The sequence below is a fragment of the Rattus rattus genome, chromosome 5, assembly GCF_011064425.1.
Source record: "Rattus rattus isolate New Zealand chromosome 5, Rrattus_CSIRO_v1, whole genome shotgun sequence".
NCBI lineage: Eukaryota > Metazoa > Chordata > Mammalia > Rodentia > Muridae > Rattus > Rattus rattus.
The window spans coordinates 18,795,683-18,810,989 of NC_046158.1; the positions used below are offsets into that span (position 1 = coordinate 18,795,683).

The window sequence follows — 15,307 nt, forward strand, 5'->3', positions numbered from 1 at the left end:
TTCACCAAACTTTGGCACACCTGATTTCAAGATAATTAAATTACTGAAATTAAAGACAAATATAAATAGTAGGGGATTTAAATAGTCCACTTTTTCCAATGTATAATTGTCATAAACAAAAAATAAACATGAGTCACAATTGAATGAATATACATAAGATAGACATGACAAATATTTAAATAATATTCTCCCCAAACACCAAAAATATGTATTCATGTTATTAATACACAAAAGAAGTGTCTCAATTTCATAAAAATTGTAGCAACTCCATATATGATTTTTGACCATGATGCATTAAAGCTCAAAATCAACAGTGAATTAGGTTGGGGATTTAGCTCAGAGGTAGAGCGCTTGCCTAGCAAGCGCAAGGCCCTGCGTTCGGTCCCCAGCTCCGAAAAGAAAAAAAGAGCTGCAAACAGTGAATTAACCCTTAACCCTTACTGAAAAGTATTGAGATTGAAGAACACATTAGAAAATGATTCTTAACATCCTCATTAAAAGTCAAAAATCTACTAATAAAACTAACAAAAGACGTGAAAGCGCCACCCCAGTGATATTAAATCTATGAACAAAAAGATTGAGGAAGGCACTGGATGTTGCAAAAACCTGCCATGCTCATGGATTAGTAAATAATATTGAGTAAAATGATTATACTACAAAAATTGTGGTAACTAAGACCTAGATAAACAAACACCATATTTTCCTTCTTATTCGTGTTTCCTAGCTCCAAATCTTTAGATGTGAGTTTATAACCTGGAGTCTGCAGAGAACAAACAGAAGAGAAGTCCATTGTCAGGAGGTATGAAGAGCTTCATTGAAGGGAAGAGGATATAGGGGTTATGAAAGAAGAAATAGGAAAATGTAGGAACTTTAACTGGAGAGGAAAAAGGGATAGACCAGCAGAGGGAGACGGAAGAAAGAGATAATTCACATGATTTGTGATACTCTGTATCCATTTGGAATTGTTTTATGCTTATTAAAATTACACACACACACACACACACACACACACACACACACACATACACACACACCGCACAAACACGAATTATGTTGTTCCACTTGGTGGTGATAATGGTCCAACCAAAAACCATATAAATCCATTAAAAACCAACATTCCAAGACTCATCAAACAATATAAGCAACTCCTGTTGCTTTTGATTGCCTCACAGTTATTGAAGGCAAAGTTCCTATTGCTAAAGAGACCCCACTCTTTGTACATAGGACTTGGAGAAGATAAGCTGGATCTAAAGTTGAAGCCTCCTTCCTCATAACTTGATCACACAGTAGGAGGAGGACCTATTCAAGTTGCCAAGAGGAAAGGTTATCAGTACTCCTACCTACGTGTGAAACCTATAAATCAATATTGATATAGACCACAAGTTGTTCCCAGGCGTGCAATAGTTGTCTTCCTGGTATATTATATTGATCTAACTGAACTTAAGCAGTGCTTAATAGAAAAGAATTTATACCTTGTGCTTTAAATCTCGTCAAGAACAAATGCTAAATGAGGCTATGGCCCACAAAAAACCATAATACTACTAATTTTCTAAATCAGAATCAATTACAACTGCATTCTAAATACTTATCCTTATATTTGCAGGTAAAAGTATATAATCTCCCTCTAACCCCTTACCAAGTAGCTTCATTTTGTAGATGACAGAGAAGATATAGGAAGTTGCAAGAGATCAATTTGCAAAATAAACAACTTCCTATGAGGAGACCAGCTCCTCATCTCTCTCTCTCTCTCTCTCTCTCTCTCTCTCTCCTCCATATCTATATCTATATCTATATTTCTATCTATATCTATATCTATATCTATATCTATATATATATATATCAGTTCCTCCATCTAAGGATCAGGAAAGATTGATGGTGAGGGAGTAGAAAAATATAAGAAGGAAAGAATCAGGGTGTCTGTCTTAGGTTACCTTCTATATATTGCAGGAAAGAAAAGTCCATGAAATCTCATGAATATGGTTGTCTTAACAGTAACTAAGCAATGAACATACCAGCGCCCATGCCAATATACACATGAAAAAGCACCTAAAACTCCCACGTTTGACATGCTCATAGGTGGAGTAGTAAAACAAATGTAATGGGAATAAGCAGCCACTTTTTAAAAATTTTTAATTTAAAGCTTAGCCCGTGATGGTATCTATAGCTGGTACTGCTAAAGTGACCATCACCTGAGACTAGATAAATCATGGGTCTGATACTAGTATTCTATAAAATGAATATAGCAATGTCTCCTCATGAGACCTGCATATCCACAGAGCACAGACTCATTCAACTCACATCAGAGTAGCTTTTTCTTACAGTAGATGATAATGAACTTTTACCAACACCCACAACAGGACAGTGTGCAGATTAAGGCTATAGAGCACTCAGTTCTAAGTGGGATATCTTCATGAAAGCCCACTCCCTAAGGATCAGAGTTCAATGTGGGAAAGGAGGAGCAGAAGTTGTATGAGCCAGATACTATGCAATGCTGATGCTGTACAAAGTTTTCCTGACAGAAACGATAAGGAAATAGATATCAATGTATCAGAGCCTGATTCAATAATAATATAACTGACCCTCAACCTATCATGGTCAAAGTTGTATGAACTGTAGCAACCTAATATGATACACCAGATGTCTAATACAGAGTGAATTCGGTAGTGAGACATAGCATTCTCTTCTTCGTCTTTAAATAGGTCTTCCAGTTCATAAATTCTCTGTTGAAAAATTTTACAGATTATACCTTTTCATGGCTTAATCATCAATTTGAAGGTACTAACAAAGTGTTAAATATTAAAAGTATGCTCTTACATTAGCATGTAATTCTTAAGTAACAGTTTGTAATCCATTTAGATAGATCAAGTGGCATGCTCAAAAGAGCATGGTTATGCCTAGTATATAGGTATATTTCTAATTCATCTATTCATTCATTAATTAGCTAACTCTTAAATCATCAAGGCAAGAATTTATTTTCTTATGAGAATCACCTGGGCACTTTAATTCATCCGAATAGTCTCCACAGTCATTAGATCCATCGCATATCCAGCTTGGCAGAACACACAGAGAAGTAGAGTTACATCTGATGAATCCTGTGGATTTCACTCCAAGTTTATAGAAATGTGTACAATCTGTATTATCTAGAAGGATGCGAAAAAACTAAAGTCAAAACCACATTTTCAAAAATGACGAGGCTTCCCTGGAGATCAGAGAGGCAAGAAACTTAGCTTCCTTATGAAGTAAATATGCAATTATACTACACAACAGGGTTAATTGCATAACGATTATGGAAGAGGCTCAGAAAAGAGTTGGACAGTGTTCAATTCAATACCAACAGGTGTTCGTATGTGAACAAACAGAAGAAAGTAGCAATGCTTACTGCAGCCCTTTTCATCTGAAGCATCTGAACAGTCCATGTTTTGATTGCACCGTGCTGATCTTGGAATGCAAGTCCCATCTGTACATCGAAACTCAACTGTGGAGCAAGTAGACACTGCAAAATACACAGTAAATAAGTAAATAGGTAGATGAGTTAAAAATCACCCCTGCTTTATATTTTGAGAAGTTTTATCAATTTACACAACTTTATTTCAGTCTGATGTTTGAATTTATATGCCTAATGTGACACCCTCACCCTCTGACCTCACCCAGTGTGTCTCCTATATGTCTTCTTCTATGAATTGGTTGGTTATAATTGTGGATTTCATCACAAAATTTGCAATTACCAGTTCCTGTACCTCCGGACCCACAGATCCATTCAAAAATAAGTTGATAATAAAACGTTAGTGATAATGGCTGAAAATCCTTGTCTCAGGTAGTTTATATCAATGAAAAACCAACAGGATTCTTATATTATGCAGCTTTTACTTACAGTAATATTTTAAAATGCCTATTTAATCATAAACAGTGATTTATATGAATTGAAATGGTTTTAAAAACTATCTTAAAATATTCAAATTTTACTCAGAGTTATGAATATCATTTATATTCTATAACACACTGCTCTTGTTATATCTCATTGTATTTTGCAATTGCATACTTATTTCTGTTTAAATAATGGTTAGAATAATGTCTTATTTACAGTACATGATTAAAATTACTTCACTGTTTTCTTCATTAAAAAGGACAACTTAATATGTGAAACAGGCAACGTCATTATCAGCAGAGATACATGAATTTTTCCACAAAGGGGAAAGTAATTTTTCTGCTCTAGAAAGCATTTTGTAATGTCTCTATTTCATTCCATTTTCAGTTTTCTCACAGTAGCAATGGTAAAGACGTTATACAGGAGATACTCATGTCAATCATTTACACTTTATTATGTTACCTCACTATTGGTCTTTCATTAGCTATATTCCAAATCATTCCATGTAATCTCTTTGTTAAGAATACAGAATGCATGTACCCTTTGAAGTAGCATTACAGATACAAGAAAGCCTACGAAGGAGCAGCTCAAAAAAGATTTAACCGTACAATCAGTAAAGGATGCTATGAAGATGGTGTGGCCAATTGAACCACCATCATACCATTTCCTTTATATTTCAATAGGAAGTCCTCCATGTGGTGGGAGGGAATACATCTGATGGGGTAGTGAAGGAAACGGTTATGCCAGTTACAGCATGATGGTAAGGAAAACTGGAGGTTCAAGGATTTTAGGGTACAGAAATTCATACATAATTTTGAGAACTCTTGTGAAAATCAAGAACTGTAGAACCATAAGAAAAACACCTTGTAGTTCTGTAGTAAAAATAAAAATAACAATAGAAATTCTTAATTATATTGAAAGCTAATGCAACTGTGAGGTTGAATACATTTGTTAGAGAACAGCATCAAGTAAGTGATGTTCAGGACCTCAGGAGAATGGGTTTCAGAGTAGAAAATATGGAGATACATTTCTCTCTTTATTTTCTGCAAAAGGTTTTCTGAGATGCTTTTCTTTTTCTGTTAAAAGATATTATGACCAAGGCAACATACAGAAGAAACATTTAATTTGGGGTTCATGGTCCCAGAGGGTGAGTCCATCATGGTAGAGAGAATGACTTCAAGAAACAGGGAGGCCAGTTGGGGCTGGCACAGTAGCTGAGAGACGGTATGTCAGCCAGAAGCGTGAGGCAGAATGAAAGAGAACGATCAGGGAACAGTATGTCTTTTTGAGATCTCAAAGTCTTCCAAGACTGGTAAAAAAACTGGTATATTTCCTATAGGAAGAACAGAAAGGCACCTGTGCCAGGACTGTGGCGGCTTCCACATTAACTTCTGTAAATAGCCAGTGGGGCCACACAGTCACAGAGGCAACCTCCACATGAGGGCCAAACTGAAGCCTGCTTAACAGAGTGGAGATTGGTGATGCAGACAATGACAGCCGATTTGAGAACTGCCAACCTGCTTGCTTAGGACCAATGGTGCACGGGTAGAAGGTATAAAGAATTCCCCAAGAATTAAGAAATGAGCTTGCTTCTCTGCCTTCTCAACTGCTCACCTGCTAAAGTCTGTGATATTGATTTCCTGCCTTCTCACCCACTGCCCCCAAGGGAGACACCAGGCAGGAAGGAGGAGTCAGACCACCCTCTCCTCCAACAAAATCAAACCTAATCTTCCCCAAACAGTTCTACCAATAGGGGACCAAGTATTTAAATATGCGAGCCTGTTGGGGCTAGTCTCATCAAATCACCAAATAGAGTTAATTAATTTGGGGCAAAGGATGGACTGGCATAAACAGAATACAGATATCAAATGAAACTGATTGTCCTCTTTACTCAGGGCTTCACTAATTTTATGACTAGATATGGAGTTTTAAAGCCCCAGAAGGGTTAAAAGTAATGAATGGGAAAGAAATTCTCTTTTAAATGTAGGTACGAAGTTCTGTAAGCATTAGGGTCAGGATGATAGTAGAAGGTAATGACCTCTACATTGATGATCAATGAAGGGGTAATTTATGAGAGATAAATGTCCACTGAAAACTTTCTGTGGACACAGCATACGTCATTATCTAGGGAGGTGGTAGGTAGACATTTTAATAAGTGTACCCTAGCTGGAAAAATTAGGTTACTAGGTTGTACCTCTGAAAGTTAGAACTGCCTCCTACTCTTCGCGTGTCTCTGCTCTCTTTCTGTTCTAAGATAATCAGACCCCCTCTATATTCTGCAGCCGCAATAGTATTTTTGCTTCATCACAGGCCCACAAACATAGAGTAAAGACCATGGCCCTTGATACCATGAGACAAAGTAAAACTTTCTAAAAGCTATTGGACCAGGTATATTAGTTATACTGATGAGGAACTATTGCGCCAAGCCAAAGCAGTAAATAACTTAATTAAATAACTATATTATTTTCTCTTCTATTTCTGTAATAACATACCATGGCCAACATAACTTATAGAGTTCAGTTAGATTACAGTTCTAAAGGGATAGGCCCATTTGGGCCGAAAACCGAGGTAGTAAGCAGAAAAAATGGGAGCTGAAGCACAAGTTAATAGCCTACATCTCAAACCACAAACAAGAAATGGCAAATTCAAAATGGCAAAAGTCATTCCTCTCTTAACATCAGACCCTAATGGCAATACTTCCTCCAACAAAGTGAAACTCCCTAAGCCTAATAAAACATGGTCACCAACTGGGAACAAATATAGAAATGTTTCTGAATACTGAGTCTAATTTACTCGAAGTACACAATAAATAAACAAATGCTAATTCTGGTGGAAAAATTCAAATCCCACTACCTGTTGCTGCAGTTACATTCTTGGGGTGATTTCTAAGGAGAGAACTATTGTGATTAATTTGTTAGGTAAAAAACAAAGTTGACTGATAATTTTTCCCCAGGCTAAGAATCTTGAATAAGAGAAAAAGAAAATTATTTGGTCCAAATAAAGATAAGCCAACTGTGAAATATTCAGCTTTTCCCTCCAAATAGTCTACAATAAGCTTAGTCAATAGAATACTCTGGAGAACACATCCCCATACACCGGAGAAGTAGAAATGAGATACCACTAAATAAGGTCGACAGGGGCAGTGGGTCCAAAGGAGCAGAAAGATAAAAATCAAAGCCACAAACTCTTCCACACACTTTCCTAGTTTTCTTCTTTCTCCCACTTGCTTTTTATTTTGACAATTAAAATACATTATGATGTAAAGAAGACGTAAAAATCAATAGGTCTTTCTCTGGTTCACAGGATAATTCTTATGAATAACGTACATTGGTTCTCTCTTACTACTTCCCATGCTGTCCGAATCTAAAGAACTTGACATGGGGATTTGAACGCAAATGACATTAAATTTCCTGTGGCAATGATAATTTGCTTACTTTCACATTCACATTTAATAGAAGGTGATTTCTATTAAATGATTTCATAACTGATTACACTTTAAAATGTACAAACACAGAGGGACTACTAATTTATTTTTGAGCCATGGTTATATTTTTCTTTTAGATTGTTGTTTGTTGAGTCTTTTTAGGGATTTTTTTAAACAGTTTTGAAAACAAAAAAACCACAAACAAACAAACAAACAAAAGAATAGAAAAATAACCAGGTGTTCTCTTTCCTTTGGGAAACCTTGGAACTCCTAGTATTCTGGTCCACCTAAAAGACTCTAGAGGCCAAAGACAGTGCCCACAGGAAGCAATTGAGACAAGTACAACATGTTAATTCATTATTCACCCCACGTACATCCAGTTATTCAGCCAACGATAGCAACACAACAAGAGGAATACAAAATGAAAGCCTTTCTGAGCAACTCTTCATATCTGCTCAAATAGCTTTAGGTCTAAGTTCCCAATCATGGAAGGAATACCTTTAAGGAACAATAAATAAAAGATTGATGTAGACTCTGGGATTTTTCTCTGGCTTTGAAAAATAGAAGAAATCTAAAATAGTCATTTTAACATGCATTTTTACATTTGTAGACTAAGGAAAGGGGTATTAATAACCACTATTGATATATATCCTGGTTTTAATATAAACGGTCCTACAGATTCATGTTTGAGTGCTTGATTCATAAGGAATGGCACCATTGTGAGGTGGAATAGGTGTGGCCTTGCTAGAAGAAATATGTCACTGTGGGGGCAACCTAGCTGGTTCTCTCTCTACTACATGAGCATTAAGATGCTAAACTCTCAGCTTCTTCTCCAGTTTCATATAAACTGGCATGCCAACAATATGTATCTACTGTGATAATAATGAACTAAAACTGTGAACTGTTAGCCAGCCCCATTTAAATGTATGCCTTTATAATAGTTTCCACGGCAAGGGTGTCTCTTCATAGCAATAAAACTCTAAGACAGAAATTGGTACCAGGGACTGGAGTAAGGATGTGATAGGATAGACCAAGATACTCTTTAGAGGGAGATGGATATACTATGGACTAGAAAATGATTTGAATGCTTTAAGTGAGGACTTAATGGGCCATGATAGTAGGAACATGTAAAAAGTGTTGATAAGGGCGATTTGAATTGTAGGGGTCTGACTCAAGAGGTTTAAGAGAAGAATATTATTGCGTGGACTAGAGACTGTTCTTGTGATATTTTGAGAAAGATTGTAGCTACTTTCTTGTTCAGTGACCAAACAGTCTGCCTGAGGCTAAAGTATTAAGATTTGTATCAATTATATCGGGAGAGACAATTTCAAAATTTGTATGTTTGACTGTTATGTTCGTAAGATTTGTATTCAGTCTTATGAAAACCTAGAATGAAAAGTAGCAAGCTGAGCAGGGAAACAGAGAACAGACGCACTAGGAAGTGAAAGGAAGCTATATTCTGTGTTCAAGGAGATGAAGAGATTTAGAAATGGAATAAAGGGAATGGTGACCTTAGGGAAAGACTCCAACCAGCTTACCTTTCAACTTGTGATAAAGAATTAAAGAACAGCTTAGATGCAGGACTGGTGGCACAGACCTTTCATCTGGGCATGCAGAAGAAAATGTTAATCTGCTTTCAATTCCAGCCTGGTGTATAGAGCAAATTTCATGATGGCTAAACTTGGACAGTGAAGGAAACCATACAAACAAGAAAGCATTTGAAGTTATGATTTAACAAGAGGAGGGCATATTCCAGCCCCTGCAAGCATAAGATTTGGCAGCTTTGACCATGTGTTTTGGGCTTTAGAGTCAAGGTACTGAATAAAGAGGTTATGGACTTTTTCTCCATGCCTAAAGAGGCCATGTGTGTGATAGGGGTGTCTCTGGCTGGTGACTTAGGCTAATTTGTGAAGCTCTGAAAGTGAAACCTGGGTTATTTTGGGGAGCCCAAGATTTTGGAGATGTCAGAGCCTTGGGATACCTGCCAAGGAGAGATGCTCACAGGGAGTAGGACTAATCTAGAGGAAGCATGATTAGGTTTGTTCCTTTAGTATATGTTGTAATGCTAATTACTGGCCCTGAGGACCTGGTTGCTCCCAGAGACAAGGAAATCTGCATGTGCAATGTGACTTTACTCCTAATTACACTATTGGTTAAATAAAGATGCTGACAGCTAATAGTTGGGAAGAAGCATCATAGACAGAGTTTGGGGGTTCATGAGCTTGGGTTCTTGAAAATGACCATGAAGAGGTAAGAGAAGGTGGAAAGAGGAGAAAACCACTATGCATTAGGTGAATCATGAAAGCATGGTCATAAGGGTTAGCCAATAGGAGGTAAGATCTTCCTAAATGGAACATGGCAAACTGTGACTTGGGATTATTGATGGGGAAGCAGATTCTAATAGTATAGAGGGCAGACATCTGCCCAGCTGTAGTGTTGATTAAGGCTTGTTATAACTATAAAGGTTATTATAACTATATAAGGCTTTTATCTGGGAACTGAATGATCAAAGGCAGGGTACAAACCCAGACTGAGATTAAGTATTCTCTACAACATAAATGTGTTGCAATCAACAAAGCTGAAAGGAGTTGGAAATCAGAAGAGTGTTTTGACATCATACAGAGAGATGCAGAGTCTGGAGTTTTACCATCTGGCTTTCATTCTTGCTTTTATGCTCCCTTCCCACCATTTTGGAATGGTAATGGATATTCTCTGTCACTGTATATTGGGAGTATATGATCTGCTTTTTCATTTTGATTTTGAAGAGATGACAGCTAAGAAATTACATGAATCTAAGAAGCGACTTTTAACTTTGGGATTTCAAACAAGATTAGGACTTCTGATTTGGGGGAATTTATGAAATTGGACTACATGTATTTCTACATTATGTTATAGCTGCAAACCTATGGGAGCCAGGAAAAGGAATGTGAATAGGAATGGGTCCAGTAGATTCATGTTTGAACGTTTGGCTCATAGGGAGTAATAGAAGGTGTGGCCTTATTGGAGGAAGTGTGACCTTTCTGGAGGAAATATGTCAGTATGAGCATGGGCTTTGGTATCTCAGCTAGTTCTCTTCCTTCTGCCCAAGGGTCAAAATATAGAACTATCAGCAGCTTCTCCAGTACCATGTATATCTGCATGTCACCATGAAAATAATGGGCTAAATCTTTCTTTTTTTTTTTTTACATCTTTATTAAATTGGGTATTTATTTACATTTCAAATGCTATTCCCTTTCCCGGTTTCCATGCCAACATCTCCCTAACCCCTCCCCCTCCCATTCGATATGTGTGTTCCCTTCCCAATCCTCCCCTCATTACCGCTCTCCCCCTTAGAATCCCATTCACTGGCGGTCCAGCCTTGGCAGGACAAAGGGCTTCCCCTTCCATTGGTGCCCTTACTAGGCTATTCATTGCTACCTATGCAGTTGGAGCCCACAGTCAGTCCATGTGTAGTCTTTGGGTAGTGGCTTAGTCCCTGGAAGCTCTGAATAGTAAGCCAGCCCCAGTTAAATATTTCCCTTTATAAGAGTTGCCATTGTCATGGTGTCTCTTTATAGCAATTAAACCCTACTTAAGACAATATATAAATTAATATTTAATCCCATCACATAGGAGAAGAAGCAGGTGGATGTTTCTGAGTTCAAGGTCAACCTTGTCTACAGAGCAAGTGCCAGAACAGCCAAGGCTACACTGAGAAACCTTGTCTTGAAAAACCAAATTTGTATTGCAAATAGCTTCACTTTCACCTCTCATCAAAGTCTACTAAAACCTCCATGACCTGTATAGCAACATATTTGGGTTCTGATAATGATACCAAGTATGGATTTTAACTTGTGGAATGGGACTTAAACTCAATCAGAAAGTAACTGTTTACTCCCAGGATATCTGTGCCACTATAGCACTATCTGGTATGTCTTCCTGGTCAGGTATTCATTTCTCACCAGTAATGTTAATGTATGTCTACGTGTATAGTCATGTCATCCTAGGATTGCACTTGCTATTGAGACAGGAAGAAAACACAACTTGGAAAGATAACTTTGTTATCTGCCTCTTATTCTTCAGATACAATCTTGAGCTATGAGAGAGCAATTTGCCAAACTCACATTTAAATCAATGGATTTTAGGCACAGAGGTCATAGAAATCAGGAAATAGCAAGAATTTTTTCCTCTGGTTTGCAATATGCCTAAGAGGAACTTTATATTAACAACCACAACTGAGAGCAAAGTCAAACTGAGATAAGCATTTTTTCCACCTAAAACTAAGCTATGCATTTTCCATAGAAATTACTCAAGCTGCATAAATATATTAATTTCTAAAAAGAAACAAGCTATTTAAGTTCAACTTTATAAGGAATATTAATGTCAGATACCCAGCATTATAAAAAAATAACAAGATCTATGCTTTATTTGATTTGATGTATTCAACTACTATGAATTTATTCTATTGCTCAAGAAAAGAAAAATGCAGTTGGCTTGTCCTAATGCTACTGCAATTCTATTTTATTGTTATTTTCTTCTACTCTGTTATAATGTTAACTTGGGTCTCAACACATTTAATTTCTTCAAATAGTACCCAGTGTGTGTGGCAAGAACTCACTTTTAGAAATTAATTGAAGATTCCTGAATGGAATATCCACGCCTTCCCTTTAAGAGATTAAGAGTCAGGGAGAATAATTGGTGTCTTAGCCAAGCCGTTTAGTTCCTCCCCAGTCCTGGCAGGATCAGAACTAGGATAGAAGTTCTTGCTAGTTTGGCACACATGATTCTGGGGTTCCTCACTTAAGGTTGGGCACATGCAGGCCAATCCAGGGACATAGGCTGTAGGCTAGTGATTCAGCTAGATGCTCTCTCTGCTGCAGACAAGCCTGGGATGCTAATGACTCCTGCTGGGTGGGGGCAGGCAGCAGAGTGCAGGGTTAATTTTCTGGGAGAGGACAGGCCACACAGACCAGGCTTAAAAAATTGCTGATGTCAAGAAGTGCTTGCTAAGAGGAGCCTAATCCAGCTGTCTCCTGAGAGGCTCTGCCAGATCCTGACCAATAGATGCAGATGCTCGAAGCTAACCGTTAGACTGATCACAGGAACCAAAATGGAGGAGTTAGGGGCAAGGATTGAAGGAGTTGAAGGGGCCTTATCTGGCATCAATGGGAGGGGAGGCCCTTGGTCTAGTGAAGGCTTGATACCCCAATGTAGAGGCAGTGAGGCAAGTGTGGGTGAGTGAGTGGAGGAGCACCTTCATAGAAGCAGGTTAAGGGAGGATGGAATAGGGGGTTTGCAGAGTGGAAACTGGGAAATGTAAATAAATAAAATATTCAATTAAAAATTAATTGACTATAAAAAAAGATGGTAATGTAAGAGCTTAAATCAAGACTTCAGAAGCAGAGAAGCAGTAGGATTCTTGAAACACAGGAATTCTGAGGTAATGTATAGTAGCATTCATTGATAAATTAGCCGGGAAATGGTCTCATGCAGAAAAGGGAATTAAAGGATTAATCCAAGTTATATAAGGAAAAAGAGGACATAGCCACAGATACTAATCTTCTTAGATGGGAAGAATAAGAAAATTACATTGTTTTAAAGGTAGAAAGAAGGAATTGTGCTAATTGCTTTAAATTATTTTAAAATAAAAAAACCAGGCCTTTGATCTCAAAGGTATGTAGGACAAATGTATGGACATAGAAGCACACTATCTTAACAAAAATTAACAAACATATATGTATCTCTATAGAAGGCAGGAATAAATGGAAATTGGATTGTCCTAAGGATAGAAGGGAGAAGTAGTGACCATTGTTTATACATGGAAAAAGAAAGAAATCCAGGGTTTTGACATTAAATGTAGGAAACAAAGGCACAGAGATAAAGAGAAAGCCTATCTGAAGAGATAATAATATTTGTTTAAAATTGTTTCAATTTGTTTTGAGTTGTTTAAGCATCAAAATCAAGATGGTTATAAGTAAGGAGTATTAATGAAATTACTAATCCTCAGGGAGAGAGGTCAGAGGAGAGAAGGCCCTAAAGAAGAGGCAGGCAACAAAATTGAACCAATCAATTTCAGATTACTAGATCAAAGACATCCTAGTTTTGGACAGAGGCTCTCTATTTCCATTAATAACGTAAGAGAAAAAGCTTTGGATCCCTTCCAAAGTAATATCAGTTATGATATGGGAAGACCCCTTGAAGATCTTGGCTATAGAGAGGACAGAAAGATTCAAGAAGACCAAACAGGATAAGGAACACAAATTGCTGTTTCCTCCATAGGGAACAGCCCTGAAACTGGCTTAGACATAATAATGTCTGTAGTCAAAACTCCAGCTAAAATTAGCCAATAACGTTTGTTGCTTACAGAATCCTTAAAATTTATCAGGCCAGCCTTCACGTGACATGAATGAAGCCTTATTGCAATTGGTTATTGATCAAACTAATTCATAAAAAGGAAAGGCGCTATCTTTCATCTGCTCAAATAAGGAACAAAAATTCAACCCTAACTTATCTGTGCACCTTGCACAATCCTTACTAATATCTGTATAGAACTTGGTTGTAAAATTCATTCAATGTAGAATGAGACACCAGCGTGCGGCTCTGACAAGATTCATCCCTGGGAATGATGAAATGAACTTCTGTTCCAGACCCTTGTCTCACCTGCTGCTGTTCCAGAGACTTCCACTCATAACAGATTCAGGAATAGCTGCTGATTCCCGATAACCTCAGTTCACCCAGCCTTTCAGATGAATCCTGTCAGAACTTCAGTTAAGCCCTGAACTTTGAAAGTGTACAGAGATGAGGTAACAAATGCTAATGCTAGATTTCTTAAATCAAACCATTTTTTCCAATTTCTCTACTCCTTAAAAAAAAATTATCAAACCAATTCAGCAGGAAAAATCTGTGTAGAGTCGTCATCCCAATTCCATGGGTTTGGGTCTCAGGCTATGGTTATTTCACACATTATAGACAGGTTGTCATTTTGAGGGATAATTTGGAAAAGGTCCTAATTTTAGGCAGGGAAGAAGCTATGTAGAAAGTTTAAATTTGGATATTCATATTTTCTTTCCTCTTTATCCTTTCTTTCTTAGGTAAATGAAAGAATATAGGAAAAGAAAACGGGGAGATAAAATAAGAAATTAGATATATGGGGATGAATGACTAATTTTAATCATAAACAAAGCCTTTAATATCCATACATTGGCAGAAATCTTTATATTTTGATGCAAACTTCAAGTTATAATTTCAAACATTGGTATAGAATTTATGTATTGATACAGGTTTAAGTTATTCATTGGTATAAATCTTTGTATATTGATACAGGCTTTAAAATAAATTTTGTTACTCTTAGACATTGCATTTATGCTCCTCATTTAGGAATACAAGGCTTAGACCTAACACTTCTAATACTTGCTACTACAAATTGTTTAGGATAATTAATGTCAGATAGTAAACTAATGGAAATGCTAGATTCTGATGTAATTACAATAAGAATTTTCAATATTATTCAAATAGCATATAGTCTACAGTAGTCCAAGTTTAATATATATATTCTTCAAAAGCATCAGATCTACAGAATATGGCATTTAAAATCATTATATTGTTAATAGATATTTAGACTAGGAGACTTGTCTACTGCTGATAGTACCCCCATCCCACTTCAAAGAAGATATTGAGCATTATTTTCTCCATCTGGAGTCACTTCAATTGTGGCAAGGTAGTCAGTGGGTAAGAAAAGCCCTAAATTCACTCTCCTGACAATTACTGTCCAAAAAAGACATGCAAATGTTGGACAGTCAATTGCTAAGCACTGTCAAGAAAGGATTAAACCAGTCCTTTGTAATTCTTTTAGTATTTAAGATCTGCCAGATGTTTCTAGGGCTGAAAGCTGAAAACAGATTGTCTTGGAAATCAGTTGTCTGAACAAATCCTATAGTTTTGGAATGTATGTTTTTGTGCTTCCTACATGTTCAGGAGATAGTTAATTCCTTCTCAGATCTCTGATGATGGTGTTGAAGACTAGTTAAATTCTCACTATT

General features: G+C 37.0%; 1 protein-coding gene across 1 annotated transcript in view; it reads right to left on the minus strand.

The window, feature by feature from the left end:
* LOC116900103 (low-density lipoprotein receptor-related protein 1B) overlaps positions 1–15,307 on the minus strand; it is a 274,149-nt gene that overhangs the window by 243,990 nt on the left and 14,852 nt on the right. Inside the window, exons 6-7 of the mRNA XM_032901881.1 lie at positions 3,380–3,493; positions 2,991–3,140 (exon numbers count right to left, since the gene is read on the minus strand). Of these exons, the coding sequence (XP_032757772.1) occupies positions 2,991–3,140; positions 3,380–3,493 (264 nt within the window). The remainder of the gene's footprint in view (positions 1–2,990; positions 3,141–3,379; positions 3,494–15,307) is intronic.